This window comes from Mustelus asterias, chromosome 5, assembly GCF_964213995.1.
Source record: "Mustelus asterias chromosome 5, sMusAst1.hap1.1, whole genome shotgun sequence".
In the NCBI taxonomy this organism is placed as follows: domain Eukaryota; kingdom Metazoa; phylum Chordata; class Chondrichthyes; order Carcharhiniformes; family Triakidae; genus Mustelus; species Mustelus asterias.
The window spans coordinates 119,205,986-119,230,325 of record NC_135805.1 but is presented as its reverse complement, the minus strand read 5'-3'; the positions used below and the strand labels follow the sequence as shown (position 1 = coordinate 119,230,325).

Sequence of the window (24,340 nt, the reverse complement as noted above, 5' to 3'; positions counted from 1 at the left end):
GGTTTGCAACAGAACATGGAAGATTACTCTTATATCAGAGTAAATGGAAAGAAAATCAGTCAGATCTACGCATATAATGCTTAATAACCAGCTGATAAAAAATAAAATCTACCCCTAAAGCTACCCCTGTGTATTAAGCAAACTGACAATATCTACAAGTCCACAATATTCCTGAAATAGGGAAATAAATGTTATAATCAGCTGAATATGATTCTATGATGAGAATAAAATGCTTTCAACTTTTCTACAACGGAGATCAGTCCATGACTACTTATTGTGGGTTCACAGTTGGCTGAACATCTCAAAGATAAATCTGATAGTTCTTCTGACACTTAATAAGGGAGAACTCTGGTCAGCAAAACCATAATCATAAAGCTATTACACTGAAATCAATAATGATTTATCACAGGACCATCCCCAACATTGTGCAGCATATTAACACTTATTTGTTATTGTTATCATGAGATTGAACTCTGACAAGCTTCATGTCCCATCTCGTGATATTAACTAGAGACGGTTTTTTAAAAATCTCTGGATCAATTGAAGTTTAAGCTTATTCCTGCAGCCAATATCAAAGTTGTCACTTCTAAAGCTTTTCATGAGGCTTGACTATTATTTGCTTTCATTTAAAATTGTTTCTCCAGGAACTGCCACACATTGGTACACTTAGTTAATCAATCACTGGACTTCAAGGAGTGTTTTTCATAAATGGAAGTTGGGAGTTTGATACACTTTTACATTGAATCAGGAAATGCCATCGAAGTCAAGAATAAAAACATCACAGTGATCGTGGAGAAAGGAAATTAGTCAAGTTGGCAGTTCAGGTGCAAAGGAAATACAAGAATAAATAGGGAGAATTTAAATGCAGTGAGGACCTCGACTTTGTAATTGAGAAAGTGAACACATATTCATGCTGCGTGGCTCAGTTTTCCTTTCAGAAAATCAGAAATATTGTAGCAGGGTGCTGGGTACCTCCTCAATATTTCTCCAGTTGTCGAGGGGTTAGATATCATGAAGCAGACAGCTTTTGTATGCAATTGCTCCACAACTGATTCCACGGGAATTCACGTAATGTACTTTGAATATTGATGGTATCCATGACAGATATCAGCTGTAGCAATGTATTTTAAAAGTTTTATTTAATTCTGTATTCAAACTATGGGCGGTCCCCCCCCCCCCCCCCCCCGCCCCCCCCCCCCCCCCCCCACACACACCCACACAAAAAACTAAGTGCCCAACAGGCAGGGGTACGGGAGTCTTTTCCATCCGATTTTTGGCGAGCGTAGTGAATGAATATACAACACTCTGTGCATCATAGAATCCTTCAGGGGATTTATACCGGGAAGTGGGGCGGCGGGGGGTGCTAATCTGACCTAAGGGGCTGGCAACAGAATGCAGAGGGGTTTAGCATTTGTCAATTTCCCAGTATACTGGCATTGCCTGGTGCTCACTGAGCAGTGCCAATGCCGGGCTGGCACTGCACAAGGGGCACCCCCTGCCCCTCCCCCCCACCACACTCACCCTCCCCCACACCTCCCCCCCACACACTCACCCCCCACTCACCACCCCCCCACACTCTCCCTTCCCCCCCCACACTCTCTCTCCCCCCCACACTCTCCCTTCCCCCCCACACTCTACCCCCTGCTCCCCCCCACCCCGCACTCCCCCCCACCCCGCACTCCCCCCCACCCCGCACTCCCCCCCACCCCGCACTCCCCCCCCACCCCGCACTCCCCCCCCACCCCGCACTCCCCCCCACTCCCCCCCCACCCCGCACTCCCCCCCACCCCGCACTCGCCCCCACCCCGCACTCCCCCCCCACCCCGCACTCCCCCCCCCACCCCGCACTCCCCCCCCACCCCGCACTCGCCCCCCACCCCGCACTCCCCCCCCACCCCGCACTCGCCCCCACCCGCACTCGCCCCCCACCCCGCACTCGCCCCCCACCCCGCACTCGCCCCCACCCGCACTCGCCCCCCGCCCCGCACTCGCCCCCCCGCCCCGCACTCCCCCCCCACCTCGCACTCCCCCCACCCCGCACTCGCCCCCCGCCCCGCACTCCGCCCCCCGCCCCCACTCGCCCCCCCGCCCCGCACTCGCCCCCCCGCCCCGCACTCGCCCCCCCGCCCCGCACTCGCCCCCCCGCCCCGCACTCGCCCCCCGCCCGCACTCACCCCCCACCCCGCACTCACCCCCCCCACCCCGCACTCACCCCCCGTACTCCCCCCCCACCCCCACTCCCCTCCCCCCCCACTCCCCTCCCCCCCACACTCCCCCCCCCGATCTCCTTGGGGGCCTCAATGGCCTCTAGTCCCACCAGTAAGGCCATCACGCCTGGTCCCCGCTGCTGGGGACCAAACGTGATCCCCATTGGTGTCGGCCTCCACCGGCGGGGGCACAAACCTTGGTGAGCCTGAACAATTGAGTCCCGGACTCGCGAAAGAGATCTGAGCAGCTTCTACTTATGGTAATCAGCCTCACACTGTTCTCCAGTGCAAGGCTGCTGACATCATTTTAAAAAATGGACCAGGAAGATCACCAACGGGTGACCGGCATCCCTTTTTTCCCTCCCCATAACATTTCCTGGTTTGCTGTGCTACTGGAGCAGCACAGCGGGCCAGGAAAATCATACCCTTTTAAAAAAATCTTTTATAGTAATTACCATTGCAATGTACTTATCCATTTTAAATGGATTGCATGTTAAATAGTTTTATTATAAACTTACAAATAAGTTGGTAAAGTAAAACTTCTCTTGTAGTCTTCTATATTCAGGAAAAGAACCCAACGCTCTTGTATTTTCTGAAAGTGGGAACATTTCCGGCCTCCTGTACATTTCCCCCTCATCGGCAAGACCTCTCGCTGACAAGAATCACTGCTCGACCCATGCAACTGGGATCAGACGTGATGCCCATATCGGGAGGGGATCAGAAGCCATTGATGTCACCAAGTGGGTGGGGGCATGGCTGGGCTATGCCCCGTTGAGTTTAGGCTTGGCTCCACAAACCCCGCCTCCACCTCCCCCTGCCAGAAAAATTGACAGAGTGTGGGAAGATTGCATGGGGTAGTTCGCCCAAAAAACCCAGAGTGAAATACTTTGGTTTTCAGAATTTTATGACCCTTGGGCAGATCACCCTTTCACTAAGTGTTTGTTGACACTTCCCCAAGGTCTTAATGAATTCTTGGCTGATTTGAAATTACCTGAGTAGGGAGAGTCAGAGTTCATGTTTTATTTACAGTTTAGAGGCTATTAAAGGATTAGCTGTCTTTGACATGGGGTATGAATACAAGTTTCTTTGTTTTTATAAGAAATTAAGCACTAGAGATTTCAAAAAAAGTGCAATGGACTTTCATGGGCATATTTCTATTACTATTTAATCTGCATGGTGAAATCTTTATTAAAGTAAAGTTTATTTATTAGTCACAAGTAAGGCTTATATTAACACTGCAATGAAATTACTGTAAAATTCCCCTAGTCGCCACACTCCAGCACATGTTTGGGTGAATGCACCGAACCAACATGTCTTTCAGATCGTGGGAGGAAACCGGAGCACCCAGAGGAAACCCACGCTGACATAGGGAGAACATGCAAACTCCACACAGAGAGCAACCCAAGCCGGGAATCGAACATGGGTCCCTGGTGCCGTGAACAGCAGTGCTAACCATTGTGCCACCGTGTCATCCTTAGATCTTATTTCATCTCTACATGGCTCCTGAGGTCTCCCCAGAGTGGATACTGTGTTTGTGGTATGGGTATATCAAGATTAAAGATGCACAAGTTGGGTGCACGCATTGACATATTTTGGAATGGAGGGGCTGAAGGGTCATGATGGTTGGGTGGGGACCAGAGAGCCTAATATCCAGGGATTAACCAGTGCTCCTTGGCACTCAGCCTCCCCTGTAGTTACCTACACTCTACTTCCAGGGATAGAAGGCTTCTGCAATAGCAATAAAGATTGTTACATCTGGGGCTTTTTCTGAAAAGTGGGTATGTCAAACCAAAAGGTTTGGGGACTTGAACTACCCAACTCATTCACGAAAATCCGGGTCCAAGAGTTCAACAGTCAATAATGCTCTGGATGTCAGAATGGCGTTGGACAATTAAGCAACTCACTTGAGGAGGAGACTCCACAAATTTACCCATCCTCAATGATGGAGGAAGCCCAGAATATCAGTGTAAAAGATAAGGCTAAATGATGTGTAACAATCTTCAACCAGAACCAAGTGGATCATCCATCATCTCGTACTTCACAGATGTCAGGCTATAGTCAATTCAATTCACTTCATGTGATATGAAGAAACTATTGAAGGCAGTGGATACTTTAAAGTCTATAGGCCCTGACTCCGGCTATTGTACTGAGGAGTTGTGCTCCAGAACGTGCCATGCCTCTAGCCAGTACAGTTAGAACAATGACACCTACCCTGTAATGTGGAATATTGCCCAGGTATGCCCTGTAAGCAGAACAAATCTAATCCAGTCTATCACCATCCCATTACTCTATTCTCAATCATCAGTCAAGTGATAAAAGGGGTCATCAACAATGCTATCGATCGGCACTTACTTTGCAATAGCCTGCTTACTGATGCTCAATTCAGGTTCCAACAGGGTCTCTAAGCTCCTGACCTCATTATAATCTTGTTTCAAACACAGGCAAAAGAGCTGAGTTCCAGAGATGAGGTGAGAATTACTGTCCTCAATATGAAGACAGCATTTGACCGAGTGTGGCATCAAGGAGTCCTAGCAAAACTGATGTCAATGGAATCAGTGGGAGAAAACTCTCCACTGGTTGGAGTATGTTTGGCACAAAGGAAGATGCCTGCGGTTATTGGAGGTTAATTATTTCAGTTCCAGGACATCACTGCAGAAGTTATTCAGGATTGTTTCCGAGGCCCAATGATCTTCAGCTGCTTCATTAATGACCTTCAATTCATCCTAAGGTCAGAAGTAGGTTGTTCACTAATTATTGCTCAAAGTTCAACACCATTTGTGAACCCTCAGATACTGAAGCCATCCATGTTCAAATGCAGCAAGTCATGGATAATATTCAGGCTTTGGTAGACAAGTGACAATTAACATCTGTGCATGACAACTGCCATCCGGGGGGGGCGGGGGGGGGGGGGGGGGGCGGGACACACACACACAAGTAACTCAGCTCTAACTCCCCAAAGCCTGTCCTCACTATCTACAAGCACAAGACTCCACTTGCTCAGGTGAGTGCGGTTCCAATAACATTCCAGCTACTTTGCACCATCCAGGAAAAAGCAGCCCACTTCTTTGGCACTTCATCCACAAATATTCACTCCCTCTACCACCGACACACAGTAGCAGTAGTGTGTACTATCTATAAGATGCATTGCAGGAACTCACCAAGCCTCCTTTGCACAAACTCACAACCATTACATCTGGGAAGGGCAGCAAATATATAGGAACACTTTGAGCAGGAAGTTCCCCTCCAAGCCATTCACTATCCTGACTTGGAAATATATCACCGTTCCTTCACTGTCACTGGGTCAAAATCCTGCAATTCCCTCCCTAACAGCAGTGTGCGTGTACTTGCACCACATGATCTGTTGCAGTTCAAGGCGGCAGCTCACCACTATCTTGGAAACTGCTGCATTTCCCAACAGTGGCATCGCAATAAGGTCTAGAATTAGGAATAAGAAAGCATCTAAAATCCCGATCATTTCAATTTCAAGATTTCCCCTTCTGCCCATTCCTGTGTGTCCTATAATCTTCCATCCTTATACATCTAAGATATCAATTCCTGAAGCATTCCCCACACCTTAGCCACTTTAACAGGTGTTCCCCCATCTCTTTCTATTCCTTAGCTCACGTACACAGTGCCTCTGACATCCATTTGTTTGTCCCCGTGTCTTTCCTGCCATCATCTTTCCAGCTGTTAAATTTCCTTCTCCTTTTCCAGATCTAATCCTTGCTTCCTCCACATGTCTTCACCTCAAAGCAAGCAGTTCCTTGGAGCACTATGCAATCAATTTGCCTGATCATTCTCAGCATCAGCGAAGGTAGCTGAGTTTCTTATGTTGTCTTGGAATGTTCTCATGACTGAACCTATGAAGTATGACTGTTGAAGTGAGAACACAAATGAAAAGGAACTGCCAAAGGCATGAAAGCAGCTGGGATTAAAGTGAGCTTTGAGAGTAAGAGGAGGAAGAATAATTTAAGATGTGAATTGACTATGGTGATTAAGATTGAGAATGAAGCACACCAGCAATAGGAGAATATGCAGTCTGAAATCAAAGGATTTTATCATTAAGTATCAAACTTTGGAACAACTAGTTAATTTTAGAACAGACAACCAAAAAAAACTGGCACTGACCCAAAACTTAATTTAATTAATTGTGTCCCAAGCATTTCTACTTCCTGCTATCCATAACTTTAATCAAGGATCTAAATGAATCAGGGACATAATGAACTGTTTAGTTGCATTATTTCACTGCAAGCTATTAATTGATTTCATTTACACTTAATTAAATATCAAATGATATCAGAACTAATCATCTTAGGTCTAAACCTCTTCATGTGAGGTTCAGAGTCAATTGCATATCTTTTTCTTGTCTGCAAATTTTTTTCACCGTTATATAAGTGATTTGTGGCTGTGTCTTCGGGCATCTAACATTCAAGTGCTGCTAATGAAAGTCCATGACCTCAGATAAAATTCTGCCACTTCTCTTACATATTGGCTTGAGGCTGGAAATAATAATGTCACTCTCAATGTGAATTAGACAAATGTGGTTTAATGTGGTGGTAGGAACAGTCTTATAAATTCATGCACACTTACTGCAAAGATAAAATGTGCCAGTTGGGACTAGTTGCGAGCATTATATTTCTTGAGGTCTATTGCAATGACAGGGCCCTATGTAGATTAAAGCTGAACCCCGATCAAAATGTTCTTTCATGCTGAATTCATGACCATCTCATAATTTACAAAATTAATCTACCGCTTGTCTACTTTTTAAGCATAAAACACAGTCATCATAAAGTCACCATATTTAACAGTCTAAAAAAACAAAATTATAAGAGTCCCACACTGATGGAATTCATGCTTTCCTGATAATGGAATGCACACACTTTGCCAAAAAGGAATACTGCACTTACCCAAGCTCAGAGGGCATAGAAAGTACCTGGAGGACTCAGGCCTAAGGGATGCACAAGACTGTGTAGTGTTATTGCTACAACCTGAACAGGTAAAACCCTGATGTTTACCACAGTGGTACCTCTCTTCAAACATGCTGTATGGTGAATCAACAGGTCTACAGAGTATTGCAGACCAACTTAGTTCAGTTATCAGACTGCTGGCATTGGCACAGATAAAAATTTACATTACTACAACTGTCTGCTTAGAAACCCCAGATACTGCCTATTTTCTTACGTGCCACATGGACATGTATGGTCATTAGACAAACTGGGTAGCAGGTACCAGGAACTCCTGGGTGGGGAATGAAAGCAGAGAAAAGTTCCTGTTGCTCTGGTTATGTTTGAGTGCAGTGGAGTGGTCAGCCCCCTATCAAATTTAATTGATCTTCCTGTGAAGAAATTGAGAGTCAGGCTAATAGGCTGTGCAAAGAGAGTTTATTTGATATGACTTCAGCTCAAGGAATGTTCTGCTGGATGAGAGAAAGGCAAGGATATAGATTTAAAATAATTCGCAAAAGGAGCAAATGCGATGTGAGGAAAGTTTTTTGCACACAAGTGGTACAGATCTGAAAGGGCTGCCTGGAAATGTGGTGTAGGCAGGTTTAATAGAGGCATTCAAGGGCATTAGATGGTTATTGGAATAGAAACAGTGTGCAAGAGTACAGGAAAAGATGGGGAATGAGAACAAAGTTATGATGCTCGTTTAGAGAGCTGATGCAGGCACAATGGGCTAAGGGCTTCTTTCTGCACCATAACAATTCTGTGATTCTGAGAAACACAGAAGAGAATCAAGATTACATTCTACTTTGCAGGGAAAGTGTAACTGGACCTTTCATGCCAGATACCCTGACCTTTTTTAATAATTCAAGGGATGCAAGTTTTGCTGACTAGGCCAGCATTCATTGCCCATCCCTAAGTACCCTTGAGAAGGTGGTGTTGAGCTGCTTTCTTGAAATTCTGCAGTGCAGATGTTGTAGGTCGACTCACAGTGCTGTCCGGGAGCGAGTTCCAGGATTTTGATGCAGCAACAGTGAAGGAACAGTGACATAGTTCCAAATCAGGATTGTGAGTGCCTTTGAGGAGAACTTCCAGGTGGTGGTGACCCCAGATATCTGCTGCCCTTGTCCTCCGAGATGGTAGTGGTTGTGGGTTTGCAAGATGCTGCCAAAAGAGAGTGCCTGCAGTTCATCTTGTAGATAGTACACTCTGCTGCCACTGTTTGTCGGTGGTGTAGGGAGTGAATGTTTGTGGACGTGGTGCCAATCAAGTGGGCTGCTTTGTCCTGGATGGTGTCAAGCTTCTCGAGTGTTGTTGGAGCTGCACTCATTCAGGCAAATGGAGCGTATTCCATCACACTCCTGACTTGTGCCTTGTAGATTGCGAATAGGCTTTGGTGTGTCAGGAGGTTTGTTACTTAGCATAAAGTTCCTAAGGGGCAAGCTTACCACTGCGTCCTGCCAGCCAATGGGTGGGGCGAGCTGGTAAAATCACGCAGGAGCTGAGAAATCAGGTTCATGCCCGATTTCTCGTCTCTCGCAATCTTACCAGCACCAGATATTCAGCGCGAACAGCCTTGAGTCCATTTCAGGCAGGAGGCTGAATAATTTATTTAAAATATTTTAAAATGTATTTTGAATTGAATTAATGAACTAGGGACGTTATCATCCGGGCTCACTTGCCTCTGTGGCCTCACTGGGAGAAGTCCTCTCCGGTGACAAGCACAGCTCGTTCCCACCAACAGGGACCAGCCATGATGGACTCGCTGGTAGAACTGGAGGCCATTAACTCTGTTTTTGTTTTAATGTTAGTTTTAACTAGCTTCTGAGTAACTATAGCCCTGACCAACCCCCTCCCCCTCACTGGACTCCCATCCAATCTTTCTGTACCACCGAGTTCTACAATGTTTTTCCATTTAAATTGTTCACTGCTTTTCTCTTCTTCTTGCCAAAGTGAAGTTCACATTGACCCATGTTACACTCCATCTAACAAATTTTTGCACACTCATTTAACCTGCCTTTGCAGACTTTCTTTCTCCTCTTGACAACTTACTTTCCTACTTTGCTTGATATTATCAGCAAATTTAACTCCCACACATTCGGTTTCTTCATCCATATCATTGACAAACCAAATTGGTTTCTTGTAGCTACTGCACGAATACACCACCAAGGTGGGTTACTGATTTGCAAACAGTTGATTAGAGGATAATTAATGTGATTGATCCCAGTATTAAAACATGCTCCGCCTGACAGTTACTGGTGAAAGAAAAACCAATTTGCAAAGACACATACCTTGATATGCAGCCTTAAATCCCAATGATCCAATGGTTTCATCAGACTGTAAATGCAGCCACATTTGATTGCTCATGCTAACAATCAAGTCAGGGACACTTGAACCAGTAAGCCTAAAATGAGAAAAATGCAAGCAATTAGCAGAGAAAAATAAATATTATGGCGAACTTAACAGAATTGCACAGCATTAAGTTTGCTTGAAAACGTAACCTGTCACTTTATATATAGCCAATTTCAAAAAGAGAATCATTATAAAAAAACATTCAGAAACTATTCAAACATTTAACAATTCACAGAGTATGAACTTTTGTTCAAATTTATATAAAATATAAAGTCTACCTTGCTTTATCAATTGGGGCACATTTTCCGAATTGTAGGAGGTACATCAATAACTCAGTGGTCCAATGTATGAATCTTTTATTTTTAGCTCTAATGCTCTTGAATTTGGAATGAGATTTTCACTTTCTTCTCTGTACATTTCAAAAATAAAGGATATCGCCCTTCATTTAATTGCAAGCTTCCACTTTAACTGAAATTATACTTGGCGATACGACAATCTGGATGGCCTCCTTCTACGCTAAAACCATTCTACGAGTAATTGTTTTTGGAAGTTATACAGTGGTGAACAGAGGAATGAAGGGCAGAATCTTATAAACCAGGTCAAAATGACTTTGGAGGCAGGACAATCTCTGAAGGTCATTGTCATGCCATCTACCCAATAAGGTCCCACCTCCGAGAGGCTGGTAACTAATTATCAATTAAGTCCCATTTTGGGGGTCTCACAAGCAGCGAGTGGGCCTGGAATTGAGGCCAAAACCAGGCAGGTGCCCCGGGGATGGCAGGCCAAGTGGTTGGGAAGGCCTCCTTTAATTTCAGGTCCCTGGAAGCACAGCTGTCCGGGTGTTACAGCAGCAACTGCAAAGCCACTCTATAAAGGAGCTCTCCATTCACAATGTGGCCTAGCAGCTGTGGCCACACTTTATCCTGAAACATTCAGAAGTGTATAGAGGGTGTGTCCATCTTGAGGTGCTCTGGTAATTCCCACCTATAGCTGAAGCTTCCAAATTTGCCAGTGGGAGTGCCAGTACCCGAAAGCTTCCGGCCTTCTCACTGGCCCTTCTGCCTGCGCAGTCCACTCACTGCCCTTAATTGGACAGGGCTCTCAGAGGCGGACTCTCAATAGGCCACCTCTAAGAATATACCACCTCCGCAGGTGGGCGACCTTCAAAAAATAATTTAAGGTTTGGCCCGGAAATGGCTCCCACCTGCATTTAAAACCTAAGATGGTAAGATCCTGCTCAAAGTGAGCATCATCTGCCCTCTACCAGGCTTCAAAAAGATATGGTTGAATATATTTATCATTCAGTTTTCAAATACGAATTAGTAGTTAATAATTCAGCTCAAGCTCCTCATTAGCATTGGTGAGTTGCTTCTGATTACTAATATGATTATAATTCATGGTGCTACTTCAGCCTTAAATACTTGGTTTATAGTCTATTTCGGGATGCCACAAGTATTTAGCTTTGGCACATTAAAACGTAAGCATGATATGAGATAAGGGTATTCTTATCATTCAGTCCAATTCTTCCACAGGTCATTTTCAATTGGATTGATAATCTGGTTGATGTTGTGTATATTGATTTTCAAAAGGCAGATAAGGTACCATATATTAGACTTGATATGAAAATTTAAGTCGATAGGATTGAAGGGGAAGTGACTGTGCGGATAAGAAATTTGCCTTAAGGGATAAGAAAGCAGAAAGTAGCAGTGAACAGTTGTTTGTCAGACTGGAGGGAAGTGAGCAGTGGTATTCTCCAGCAGGGTCTGGAAGAGGGGGATGCACAAAGACAGTGGCCAGTGCAATAGGGCGGTCGGGTTCATGGTCATAAATAAAATTCTTGTTGCTGTCCAAACTGAGCAGTGAGAGCTGATTCAGAGTGACCTGCACCACTCTCCGGCCATCCAACATATGTCCTAACCATCCTCTGCTGTTATTGCTGCTGGTGTTCCATTCCACGTCGGTGAAGCGTGAGCACAGTGGCTTTTATTAAATGTGAGGGAAGGTAGAAAGAGAGAAGGAGAGGCTGAGCCTCAGAGAAGTAGAAAGGAATCAGACAAACGTAAACTGTTTAAAAACTCATCCATGGGGTGTGAGTTTCGCTGACTTGGCGAGCATTCATTGTCCAACCCTAATTGCTCATGAGAAGGTGGTGCTGAGCTGCCTTCTTCAACTGCTGCAGCCTGTATGCATAGGTACACCCACAGTGCTGTGAGGGAGGAAATTCCAGGGTTTTGACCCAGTGACAGTGAAGAAACAATATATTTCCAAGTCAAGATGTTGAGTAGTTTGGAGCGCAACTTCCAGGTGGTGATGTCCTCATGTATCTGCTGCCCTTATACTGCTAGATAGCAATGATCATGGGTTTAAAAGGTGCTGGCTCAGGAGCCTTGGTAAGCTCCTGCAGTGCATCTTGTAGATGGTACACACTGCGTCAGTGCTGGAGGGACTGAATATTTGTGGATGGGGTGCCAATCAAGCAGGCTGCTTTGTCCAGGATAGTGTCAAGCATCTTGAGCTGCACTCATCCAGACAAGTGAAGAGTATTACATCACACTGCTTACTTGTGCCTTGTAGTTTATGGACAGTCTTTGAAGTGTCCGGAGACTAATTTCCAAGCCTCTGAACTGCTGTTGCAACTACAGTATTTATATGGTTAGTCTAGTTTAGTGTCTGGTCAATGGTAATCCCAGGATGTTGATCGTGGCAGATTCAGCGATGATAATGCCATTGAATGTCAAAGGGCAATTGCTAGATTCTCTCTTTTTGGAGATGGTCATTTTGGAGATGGTCTGGCACTTGTGTGGCACAAATGTGACTTGCCGCTTATCAACCCATGTCATGATGGGAGTAGAGAGAGAGGGAGAGGGAAAGAGAATGAGAGATAGAAAGAGAGAGGGAGAGAGAGAGAGAGAGAGACAGAAGGTGAGGTATAGAATCATAGAATCCCTATAGTACAGTAGAGGCCATTTGGCCTATCGGGTCTATACCAACTTTGACAGAGTCTTTTACCCAGGCCCTCTCCCCCATCCCTGTAACCCTACATATTTACCATGGCTAATCCATTTAACCTACACATCTTGGGACACTAAGGGGCAATTTTAGCATGGCCAATCCACCTAATATGCACATCTTTGGAATGCGGGAGGAAACCGGATCACCTGGAGGAAACCCACGCATTTACGGGGAGAACGTGCAAGCTCGACACAGTCTGTCACCCAAGGCCGGAATCGAACCTGGGTCCCTGGAGTTCCAAGGCAGCAGTGCTAACCATTGTGCCACCGTGCCACCCAAGGTACTGGAAGAGGAGGAGGGGGATGGGAAGGAAAGGAGGTGAGAGAGGAAAAGTTGGAATGGGATCAAAGTAGCACAAGAGAGTCTCCCTACATCTGAGACAAATTCTTGGCAGTTGTTGGCTCCCCTACCATCACACCACTTTTGTCCTCTGATCCCAATGAGAGGGGGGAGATGTTTGCTGATATGGGCGGAAAGGTGGGATTTCTTTGTAATATATATTGTGTACCCTCAGTGGCTTTTTCTCCTTCCTTCCCCCTCTCTCTGGTCAGCAGCAGCACGTCCCTTCACCTGGCTAAATGGTTGGCTTGCCTCTTTCTCTCTGTTTGAGCAATGTGGCCTCAGGACACCAAACAAATATAACAGGGTCAGCGAGCAGAGGTGAAGTACAAAACTATGTCACTGGCCGCTGCTGCTCGGGGAGGGAGGAGAGCACTGTGTCTGCAGTCAATTAATGAGATCATCCCCTCGCCTCCTCCCCTTCGTCCTTCCCTCCGTTATATAACTCCCCAACAATGAAACAATGTGAGTGCGGACGCAGTCTTTCACTCGTGCACAGAACAGGTGGTTGAAATACATAAACAAAACCCAAAAGATTTTCTGGCAATCTGGATTCCAAGTATTCAATCTTCCCCCTGTCACCCTATACATATGGTGCAATGTACACTACATATTAATGAGGCAGCCACCAAATCCAGCTTTGCCATCCGCACGGTGTTATAAATAGCTCATGAGATACTTTCCCAACAAATAAACAATATTGCACAATGTTAAGGTTAAATTGCACTCTCAGGTTTGTTTAATAATCACCTATAGGCCACACACAAACTAACACTGCATTAAATTGTTGCTGCTCTTAATATTAATGGCCCATGCTGCATATATCGAACGATAGTTATAGCCAGATGCCAAAAATGGGCGTTATCATTTTATCCATCTTTCTGCGATTGATGAATTGTTTGGTGCATTTTGAAAGGGGGAAAAAACATGCATGTTCAAGGAGGCAGGTTAAAGGGGGAGTGGAAATTAAGCAGCTCAGAAACTGGGGAAGCAACTACACTCATGATTTCTCTTCCAAGCTTTGACTTCCATAGATCCAGATTCGGATTACTGCTCTTTTTGATATAAATAAATGATCAAGACTTGGTTATGCAGAGGATAAGGAACATAATTTAAAGTCTGCAAAAACTCAGAAACACAGTTAACAATACAGAGGATGATAATGGACTTCAGGCAAACACAACAACTTGTATTTACATAACATTGTTAACATAATAAGACACTCCAAGGCACTTTACAGGAGTATTATAAAGCATAATTTGACACCAAGGTGCATATGACAATGGCCAAAGAGGGAGGTTTTAAGGAGCATCTTAAAGGAGGAAAGACAATTGGTGAGTCTGAGGGGGGTGTGGGTGGATTACAGAGCCAAGAACATCAGCAGTAAAAGACATAGCCATCAGTGATGGAGCGATTAAAATTGAGAATGTGCAATTAAAGAGGCCAGAATTGGATGAATGAGGGATGTGGGGAAATGACAAAGGTAGGAAGGGGAAAGAATAGAAATTTAATGACTTGTTGCTTGACCGAGAGACAATGTAGGTCACTGAGCACAAATGATGATGATATTGTGTGGACAGGGCTTGGCATTAGCAATGACAGAGGCAACAGTTTTGGATGACCTCAAGTGTAAGGAGGGGAGAACAACAGAGGATGGCCATTGGAATAGTCAAATCTCAAGAGTATGCATGAAAGTCCCAGGAGCAGATGAGCTGAGACAGGACGGAGACAGACAACGTTACTGGGGCAATCTTACTGATGGTGCAGTTATGTGGTCAGAAACACATCTCAGGGTCAAAGAGGAAATTAAATGTGCCATAGACAAATTGCTGAAATTGGTAGACACATGGCAGATGAAGTTTAATGCAGTCAAGAGTGAAGTTATTAACTTTGGTTGAAAGAATGAAAAGAGGCAATAAAAACTAAGTGTGAAAGTGCATGCAGGGAATAGGAAGACCTGAGGGCTTACTCACACAATCTATCAAGGCAGCAGGACAAGTTACAAGGACTTACAAGATTCACATGGCATCCTTGGCTTTATAAATGCTCTAGTGTCTCACTCCAAAGACTTTGAAATTGAGACTGGTAATTCCGTATAGTGTTGATGGAGTGCTGCATTGAAGCAGCTGCTATCTTTTGGGTCAGGCATTAAACAAAGCCCTGTCTGCTCTCCCAGATGGGTGCAAAGGTTCCCACGGCACCATTTCAAAGAGGAGCAGGAAAAGTGTCCCTGATGTCCGGGCCAATATTTATTCCTCAATCAACATACAAACAGATTCATTATGACACAGTTGTTTATAGGAGCTTAGTTAGTTATCCTCCTGGTCATGTGTGGGACATGAGACCAGAACAGTGTTACTCCATTGGACCCTGCCTCATGCTGTGATTTGTGCCTTGCCTCATGTATGTCCCAACTCTTCCAGTTCAGCTGCGAGAGTCTGACATCATGCATTTTTTGGCCTGCCCTATTTAGGTGTTCCGGCTGATGTCCACCTTGGAGCAAACTTTTTATTCGCTCTTGGGACACCCTTAGCACATGTCTGAGCCACTCTATCTAGCATCTCTTAATCTCAAGCATTACGCTGTGGCAGCCAGTCATCTTGAACAGGTCCACACTGGAAATCTTACTTGGTCAGTGGGTGTTGCAGTGGGCAATTGTAATGAAATGCATTGACCTTGGCCATGTCTGTCCTCATTACCCTCCAACATCCAGATCCATACAGCAAGACTGACTTTACATTACTGTTGTGGAGTCTGATTTTGGTCTTAGAACTGTATTGTTCGGACTTCCAGATGGTTCGAAGTCTGCTAAACGCACCTCTAGCTATATTCAGTCTGGCCTTGATATTGTTCTTAGCAGCATTATCATTGCTAATGAGGTTCCCGAGGTAAGTGAAGTCCTCGCCATACCCTAGCGCTTCTCCATCATTGTTAATGGAGGTGCTGATGGTGGGTTGATGCTCATGATTGTGTTTTCTACTTGTTGATATGCAGACCAGTCTGTTTTGCAAACATGTCTTCCCCTGGACGTGGGTGTGTTTTGAAAAGGTGACAGCAAGATCATCAGCCAAGTCAAGGTCGTCCAAGTGTGAACAGAGGGTCCACAAAATTCCCCTGGCATGGTCTGATGGTGTTTGACATATGACCTGACCCAGTCAATGGTGACGAGAAATAGAACAGGACAAAGGATGCAGTCCTGCCTAACCCTGGACTTCACTTCAAACCAATCAGATGAAGTGTTCTATGAGTACTTTGAATGCATTTCGCAATGAGATTGACAATCCTGAACAGAATTCTGTAGGTTCTGAGAATTATCCACATCCTCTGACAATGAACCATGTCAAACACCTTCTTGAAGTCTATCCCATATGGAACCCTACTTGCTCTTGGCTAAGCTTGTCATCATTGGCGTTGTCAATCCGCTTGAAGAGAATTCAGCAGAAGACTTTGCTGGGGATGGAAAGGGAGGTAATTACTTGCCAGTTGTCACAGTTGAAGAGATCCACTTTCTTTGGCAGTCAGATATGACTTCATTTTCCCATATCTTGCAGAAGAGATCAGTAAGCATCCTAACAGCTATGTTCACATCTGCTTTCAACAGTTCTGTTGCAGAGAGTCAATTCCAGGGGCTTTGTCATTTTTTTAATGTCTTGGGTGGCTGCATAAACATCTGCTTCAATGGCTGGGCTGGTGTCAATACCAACAATATCATCAGAAGATGGTGGGAGTGGCTGAATCATCAGGCTCAGACTGGGTAAGAACATCTTCAAAGTGCTAAATCCATCTTGCAGGTTTCTCTCTCTCTGCTTTTATCAGACTTCCATGTTTGTCCTCAAGTGGTATGGTGCGATTTGTCCACAGACCTGTTTATGATCAGGTACATGGTGTTCAGTTCTCAACTTCCTGCAGACTGTTCTGCCTCTCGCGCCAATTCTTCGACAAAGATTCTCTTGTCTCACCGAGTGCTCTTCTTTACTTCTTTACCTTGGGTCTTGCATTGTTCTTCAACCTGTTAATTCAGCCTGGGTGACTTAGCATTCAGCAGCTTTCATTTAAGTCTTCTTTCTCCAATCTTCTCCTAAGTCCCTTGTTGTTAACTACTTCTTGTCCTTCTTTTGACCTTCTTAGCTGCTTTGGTGTATGCTTCTTTGATGTTACCCCATTTCTTTTCAAATGTGTCTTGATCTTCTCAATCTGCGTTGGCTAGTATGTCGCAGCGATTCCGGAACTCAATGATAAAACCCTCCTTCACAGCAGGAGATGTAGGAGCTTGTTGTGCACAAATTGGCTGCTGTATTTCTTACATCACAAATGGTGACTACACTTCAAGAGCACTTTGTCGGCTTTGGAATATTCTGAGATGAAATGTGAATGCTTCTTTTCTAAAAAGTGGGAAATGGTAAAAGCCACAAAATTATGCTAAATCTTTATAAATCCCTGGTTAGGCCTCAGCTGGGATATGTTGTCAATCCTGGCCATTACCACTTTAGGAAAGATGTCAAGACCTTAGAGAGATTGCAAGACAATTGACAGAATGGTACGAAGGATAAAGGATTCAGTAATGCAGAGAGACTAAAGAATTTGAGGTTGCTTTTCTTTGACCAGGAAAGGTTCAGGGGAGATTTGATAGAGGTGTTCCAGAGCATGAATGGTTTTGATGGAGTAAATAAGATGAAAAAGTTTCCAATGGCAGAAGATAATTGGAGGACATAGATTTAACTAAAGAACCAGGGGTGACTTGAGGGTAAATATTTTTACAAAGAATTGTTCAGATCTAGAATGCACTGCCCCCAGGAAGACTTTGAAAGGGAACTGGGAATAAATATCTAAAGGGAAAATAAATCACAAGGTTATGGGGAAATAATAGGCAAGTGAGACCAATTAGATACCTCTCAAAGAGCCAGCAGAGCTACCATGAGATAATGACCTCCTTCTGTGCTGTGTAATACTATGATTCAACATCATCTGGTGGACTATTCTGGCAGCTGTTCTATTATTGGAAGATCATCGCAATAACAGCTGGCATTGTCAAATTCGGTTCCTTGAGGTGTTAAACCCATTTCAGGTTTGGTGAACAGGATTCTGTTGGAGACATGCGTACCTGCTTATTTAAGGCAACTGTGGTTTGTATTTACCAAAAAGGGGAAAACAAATTGAGCCTGAAAGCAACTCCAATCAATGGCTCATTAAGTGATTTTTTTTTGGGAGGGTTGTGGTGGTAAGTATATCAGATGCCTTCGAGTCCTGCAGAGTAATTAGAAAGCAACAGGTTGAATTTTGGATTTGCAGAGAATGCTAAGAGCAGGTTGTTGACTTATTAAAAATTATGGAGCATTTCTCGGCTCAGGAGACCCCAAATCACATTGCTGGATCAATTTTCATGAAGAGCTTCATGTCATCCTCTTGCACCAGCAAGAATACATGGCAATACCTTGTACTGAATGGGGGATTATCCAGCTTTAAGATTCATGTAGGAGAAATGATAACTCACTTGGGGTGAAATTGATCTTGGGCAGCAGTACAAAATGCACGACATCAAGTTGACAGTCCATTTAACAGTCTACCCGATTAGTTATTGCCCATTTGCCACTAGGGATAACACCAATTTAGACACCATAGAATCTATCTTTCTCACTACAGCAGTGAGGGAAGGTTGTCAACTAGCATCCATTCTACTTGATATCTTCATCAATACTGTGTCAAATGCCACTGACTTAGAAGTGTCTGTCCTACCTATTTCTCTGTTGTTGCTGGGCTCAATTTATGACCAAGCGTATTTTACAACCCTTCTTAAACAATGGGCTGATCATGGTGATGGATACCATCAGATGGAGTCTTCTACCTTTTCAAAGCTCGAGAGAATCATAAATTACCACTCTGTCAGTTAATCAGTTATCATTGCTCCCCTCCACATCCCCTCCACAATGCACATTTACACATGAATAAAAAGTCCTTTCTATCCAAAAGCTTTGTGCTATCAAATTGACATCATGGTCTTGACAGAGATTTAGACAAGTTGAGTGAGTGGCCATAGACATGGCTGATGCAGTGTAACGTGAAGAAACGTGAAGCTGTCCACTTAGGAAGGAAAAACGGACAGACAAAAAAATGACAAAGGTATTATTTAAATGGTGATAGGTGGAAAAATGTTGATGTACAAAGGAATCTGGATGTTCTTGTACACCAGTCAATGAAAGCAACTAAACAGGTACAGCAAGCAGTTAGGAAGGCAAATGGAATGTTGGCCTTCACTGCAAGGAGACTTGAGTACAGGAGCAAATATGTCACGCTGCAGCTGTACAGGGCCTTGGTGAGACCATATCTGGAGTAGTGTGCAGTTTTGGACTCCTTATCAAAGAAAGGATATACTTGCCATAGACAGAGGGCTGTGAAGGCTCACCAGACTGATTTCTGGGAAAGCAGGATTGTTAAAGGAAGAGAGATTGGGTTGACTGGGCCAGTATTCACTGGAACTGAGAAGAATGAGAGGGGATTGAATTGAAACGTATACAGGGTTGGAAAGTTTGGATAAGGGGCTGTTGTTTCCTCTGGCAGGGGGTTCTAGAACAAAGCGTAACATTCTAAGGAAACTAAGGGCATTTCTAACTGAGATGAGGAGAAACGTCTTCATTAAGAAGGTGATGAATCTATGAAATTCTCTACCATAGAAAGCTGTCGAGGCCAAGTCACTGAATATATTTAAGAAAGAAATAGACAGATTTCTGGACTCTGAAGGTTTTAAGGGATATGGGAAGAGCACAGGAGTATGGCGTTCAGACAGAGGATCGACCACAATCATATTGAATGGTGGAGCAGGCTCAAAGTGCCAGATGGTCGACTCCTGCTCTATTTTCCATGTTTCTATGATGATACCTTTCTCTTTCCTGTACTTTTCAACCTTGTTCTAATTGCTATCACTCACAGAATTCAAACTATGAGCTGTCCAAATACTCATTGGGCAATTTCACCTTCTTTGAGCCTCTGACCTTATTACAATCTTTATGCCTTTCATTTAGAACCCTTGCCAGGGTTATATGGCCCCACCACAGTGAGTTCCCCACTGTCGAATGCCATATTTAAGTTGCAGTTTACTTAAGCTGAACCATAATATCTCACCAGGTGGTAGAGGCTGTAAAATCCGGGCCCTTTTTCTGTACCCTTCACCCAAATTTCCAAGTTTGTCATTGAGATGTCACTTCTGCTTTCCTCTCTCCGCTTCTGAACTGAACAATTTCTCATTCCTGGCGATTTCAATTGGAACATTTTTTTTTCTCTCTCCTTTGAATTTACTGCCCTCACCCTCCCTCCGTTTTCAGCGCCTTTTTTCACGTACATGACAATCTCTGATCATTTCCCTGTATCGGTCCCTATAGTCTCCTCCCAAACCCACTTCTTTCTGGGTCCACCCCATGAAAACAAAACTCTCCATCATGTGTTTTCAAATTCCTCACTATCTAACCTTTGGCCTATACTCCAACATGAGATTTCCACAGTTATCAATTTAGAAAATTATACCCTTTCCTCATTTTAATCCCCTTCACCATTCAAACCATTATTCTCTCCCCTGCTAATAATTCTCCCAGGTATACCTCTTAGCTCTGGCCCCATAAGTCCAACAGACATATATTTGAATATTGTAGTCAATAATTGTTTCAATTATTCATTGCTAAACCTGTCTAGGTCACCTGAAACATCAGATGAAACCTCCTAACTCTAAACAACACACTATTCAAAGATCATCCAGGAATGCTCATATCATCCCAGTTTCTCTTCTCCATTGCAAAACTACCAGCTTAAAACACTCATTACCCTTCCTCTGCATTCTCCAACCTCACCCCACAACACATGTGCAGAATTCATGGACACTTTCACTGCAAAGATCAAGACCATCCACTCAGCTGCCTCCCCTCCCTTTCTCCCCATCCGAGATAAATTTGTGCTCATTCAAAACTCTGCTGATCATCATAACTTGCTCCAAATTTCATTCACCCACAACACTGTCCTTTGCTGCCTCTTTCTGACAACATCTCAATTTAAAAATCCTCATCTCTGTTTTCAACATCATCTATGGCCTCTCCTCTCCCTATCCACGTAGCCTCCTTCATCGATACAAACTTTTTAGATCTCGACGTTCTTCCAATTCTAGCATCTTGTGCATCCCCAATTGTATTGCCTTTAACATTTGTGGCTGAGCTTTCAGCTACCTTGGTAATTCTGGAATGCACTTGCTAAACCTCTCTCCCTCTCTTTGCTCTTGGAAGATGTTTCCTGAAACCTACCTTTTTGATCAAGCTTTTAGGCATTTGTCCAGATTTCTTCATGTGGCTGTTTTAATGGCTATCATTTTTGTTAACCAACTACATCAAATATGCCATAGAAATCTAAGTTGTTGTCACGAGGTGACTCGTAGTAAAAGGGAAAATGATTGCTGGAACTGAAGGCTACAGCTTACACCAACCTGTCACTGAGTATCCAGATAAAAACAGGAAAATGCTGGAATATTCAGCCAGTCAGGCAGTAGCTGATCAGTGAGAAAAAGAGTTAACATTTCAAGTCGATAACCTTTCATCAGTGCTGAGCAAAATTAGAAACGTAAAAGGTTTTGAGCAGCTGAAATGTAGGGGGTGGAGGGCTCATGGGAGGGGAGAATAAACAGAGAGATATGTGATGTGGTGGAAGATGGGATACATATAATAACAAAAGAGTTGGTTGCACAGAACCAAAGGGAGTGTTGATGGGACAAGTAAAGCAATGAAAGATGAGTCTTGAGAACATGTGAATGGTAGAATAATGAACAGGTGCTGTTGGAAAGCAAAACAGCGAGAAAAACAAGATTAAGACCAATGTGTCCAGAAAAGTGGAAACAAAATAAGGGACAAAATTCAATCTGAAATTGTTGAACACAGTGCTGAGTCTGGAAGGCTGCAAACCACCAAATGGAAAGATAAGGTGCTGTTCCTTGAAATTGTATTGATTTTCACTGGAACACTATGGCAGGCTGAGGATAGAGATGTCAGCATGAGATCAAGTGGAGAATTAAACTGGCAGGCCATTGGAAACTCAGAGACATGTTTGCAGGGGTGTTCCACAAAGTGGTCACCTCATGTGCCTTTAGTCTCTCCAGCATAGAGCAGACTGCATTGAGAGCAGCGAATACTTCATTAAGGTAAAAGAAGGGCACCTAAATCGTGGCGTCATGTAAAGGAGTGTCTGGAACCTTGGATGCTGAAGAGAAAGGAAAGGCATTCACCTTCATAGTGATACAGATTTCTGCTAAAGCATTTCAACTGTGATTCAAGAACTGGTGATAGATCAGCATCAAGATGATGCCTTTTCATAAATAGACCTGTATAAGTCCTTTCTCTCTGTTGGAGAGAGATGTCCAACTTAAAGCTGATGGAAAACTGTGGACATTGAGGTGGCAACTACTTGAAACCTGGCTGTGGAAACATATCCTTACCAATCCAGAGATTAATGCCAACAATAAGTGAGTTCCAAAAAGATAGACATTGATATGGGCGGCACGGTAGCACAGTGGCTAGCACTGCTGCTTCACAGCTCCAGGGTCCCGGGTTCGATTCCCGGCTCGGGTCACTGTCTGTGTGGAGTTTGCACATTCTCCTCGTGTCTGCGTGGGTTTCCTCCGGGTGCTCCGGTTTCCTCCCACAGTCCAAAGATGTGCGGATTAGGTTGATTGGCCAGGTTAAAAATTGCCCCTTAGAGTCCTGGGATACGTAGGTTAGAGGGATTAGCGGGTAAATATGTGGGGATAGGGCCTGGGTGGGATTGTGGTCGGTGCAGACTCGATGGGCCGAATGGCCTCCTTCTGCACTGTAGGGTTTCTATGATTTCTATGATTCTATGATCTATGATATAACTCTGAGCCTCAAGCTGGCAGTTACTATTTGACAGGATAAGTTACATATCCAGGCTATAAGATGGTACCCACTGAATCATATATTTTCTGGTGACTTGTGCTGCTTGTGAGGAGATCCTGGTTTTTGATATCTTCCAAGCAGGGGCTCAAAACCAACCATCAACAAAGGCTACAAGAGCAGGGCAGAGGCTGAGTACTCTGCAATAAGTGGCTCAACAATGAAACCAGTAATAGAATACTTACCACTTGCCTGAAGGGAGCATGCAACAACCTTCAAAAAAACTTGAGACAATCTGGGACCGAGCAATTGATCAATGCCATTGCCACTGGACTCAGAAATATCTACTCACTCCATCACCAATGGAGCATGTTAAATCTTAAATATAAACTGTAGGAACTCATCAAGGTTACTTTGACAATACTTCCCTTCTCTGCAAATGCAACCACCAAAGTACACAAAAGCATTAATGTTGTGGGGACACTTCACCTCCAAGCTCTCTTCCAAATCATACACACCCTGCCAAGGATACACATCATGTGGAGATGCCGGCGTTGGACTGGAGTAAGCACAGTAAGAAGTCTCACAACACCAGGTTAAAGTCCAACAGGTTTATTTGGTAGCAAATACCATATGGTATTGGCTACCAAATAAACCTGTTGGACTTTAACCTGGTGTTGTGAGACTTCTTACAAGGATATACATCGCCATTCTTTCATCATTGCTGGATCATAATCCTGGAATTCGATTTCTACCATCAACATTGAAATACCACCTCCAGAAGAATGGTAGTGGCCTAACGCCCACCACCATCTTCTCATGGCAACGAGGGATAGACAATAAATGTAGCTTTGCCTTAAGAATATCCAAACAGCAAATATTAAAAGGAGTTTCTGACAGTACTCACGCATACAACACTGTCCGGGTATCTCCCACTTTTCCTCCGTCTCCAACAGTCAAGGTGTCATAACCTCTCTCCAGGTCAAATTCTTCAAACTTAAGCTTGATGATCTGTAGGTAAGCAAAACAAAGCTGAGTTTTCCCTGAAAAAATATTCTTACTCAGATTAAATATGAATCAATTCTTCCTCGTTGCTCAACAATATATTTCCCCCACAGCATTTTTCATTTTATTAAATCATAAAAATATTTTCTACAATTAACAGTTAACTAAACATTACACAGGAGAAAAGGTGTATTTAATTAGAGTCATAATATAGTTAGAGTACAAAATGAGGCCATTTGGCCTGTTGTGTCTATGCCAGTTCTCTGAAAGAGCAATGTAAAAATGACCAATCTTTCAACCGGTTATCATGACTATTGCATTGCCGATTGTAAACCTGTTACAACTTTGTTATGTCAAAAGTGTGTCATGAATGTACATTTTGTAGAATACAATTTTAAAAAATATTTTTGCACAAAGTTAAAGTATAATTAATCAAAGAGTCAGAAAGAACAATAGAGAGAGAGGCTTCATTCACACTGAAGTTACCATTCTGAGATGGTTATCTGCCATTTGCAACTCAGACATGACAGAATACAGACAGACTTTATTCTGAGGTAGAGTGACTGAAGTTTGTGCAGTTTTCGGGCATGGACAGAACTTTGTTCTG

General features: G+C 43.8%; 1 protein-coding gene across 1 annotated transcript in view; it reads right to left on the bottom strand.

The window, feature by feature from the left end:
- The window catches only part of csmd1b (CUB and Sushi multiple domains 1b), a 2,043,836-nt gene that overhangs the window by 627,444 nt on the left and 1,392,052 nt on the right, over positions 1–24,340 (bottom strand). Inside the window, exons 13-14 of the mRNA XM_078213588.1 lie at positions 23,636–23,739; positions 9,442–9,554 (exon numbers count right to left, since the gene is read on the bottom strand). Of these exons, the coding sequence (XP_078069714.1) occupies positions 9,442–9,554; positions 23,636–23,739 (217 nt within the window). The remainder of the gene's footprint in view (positions 1–9,441; positions 9,555–23,635; positions 23,740–24,340) is intronic.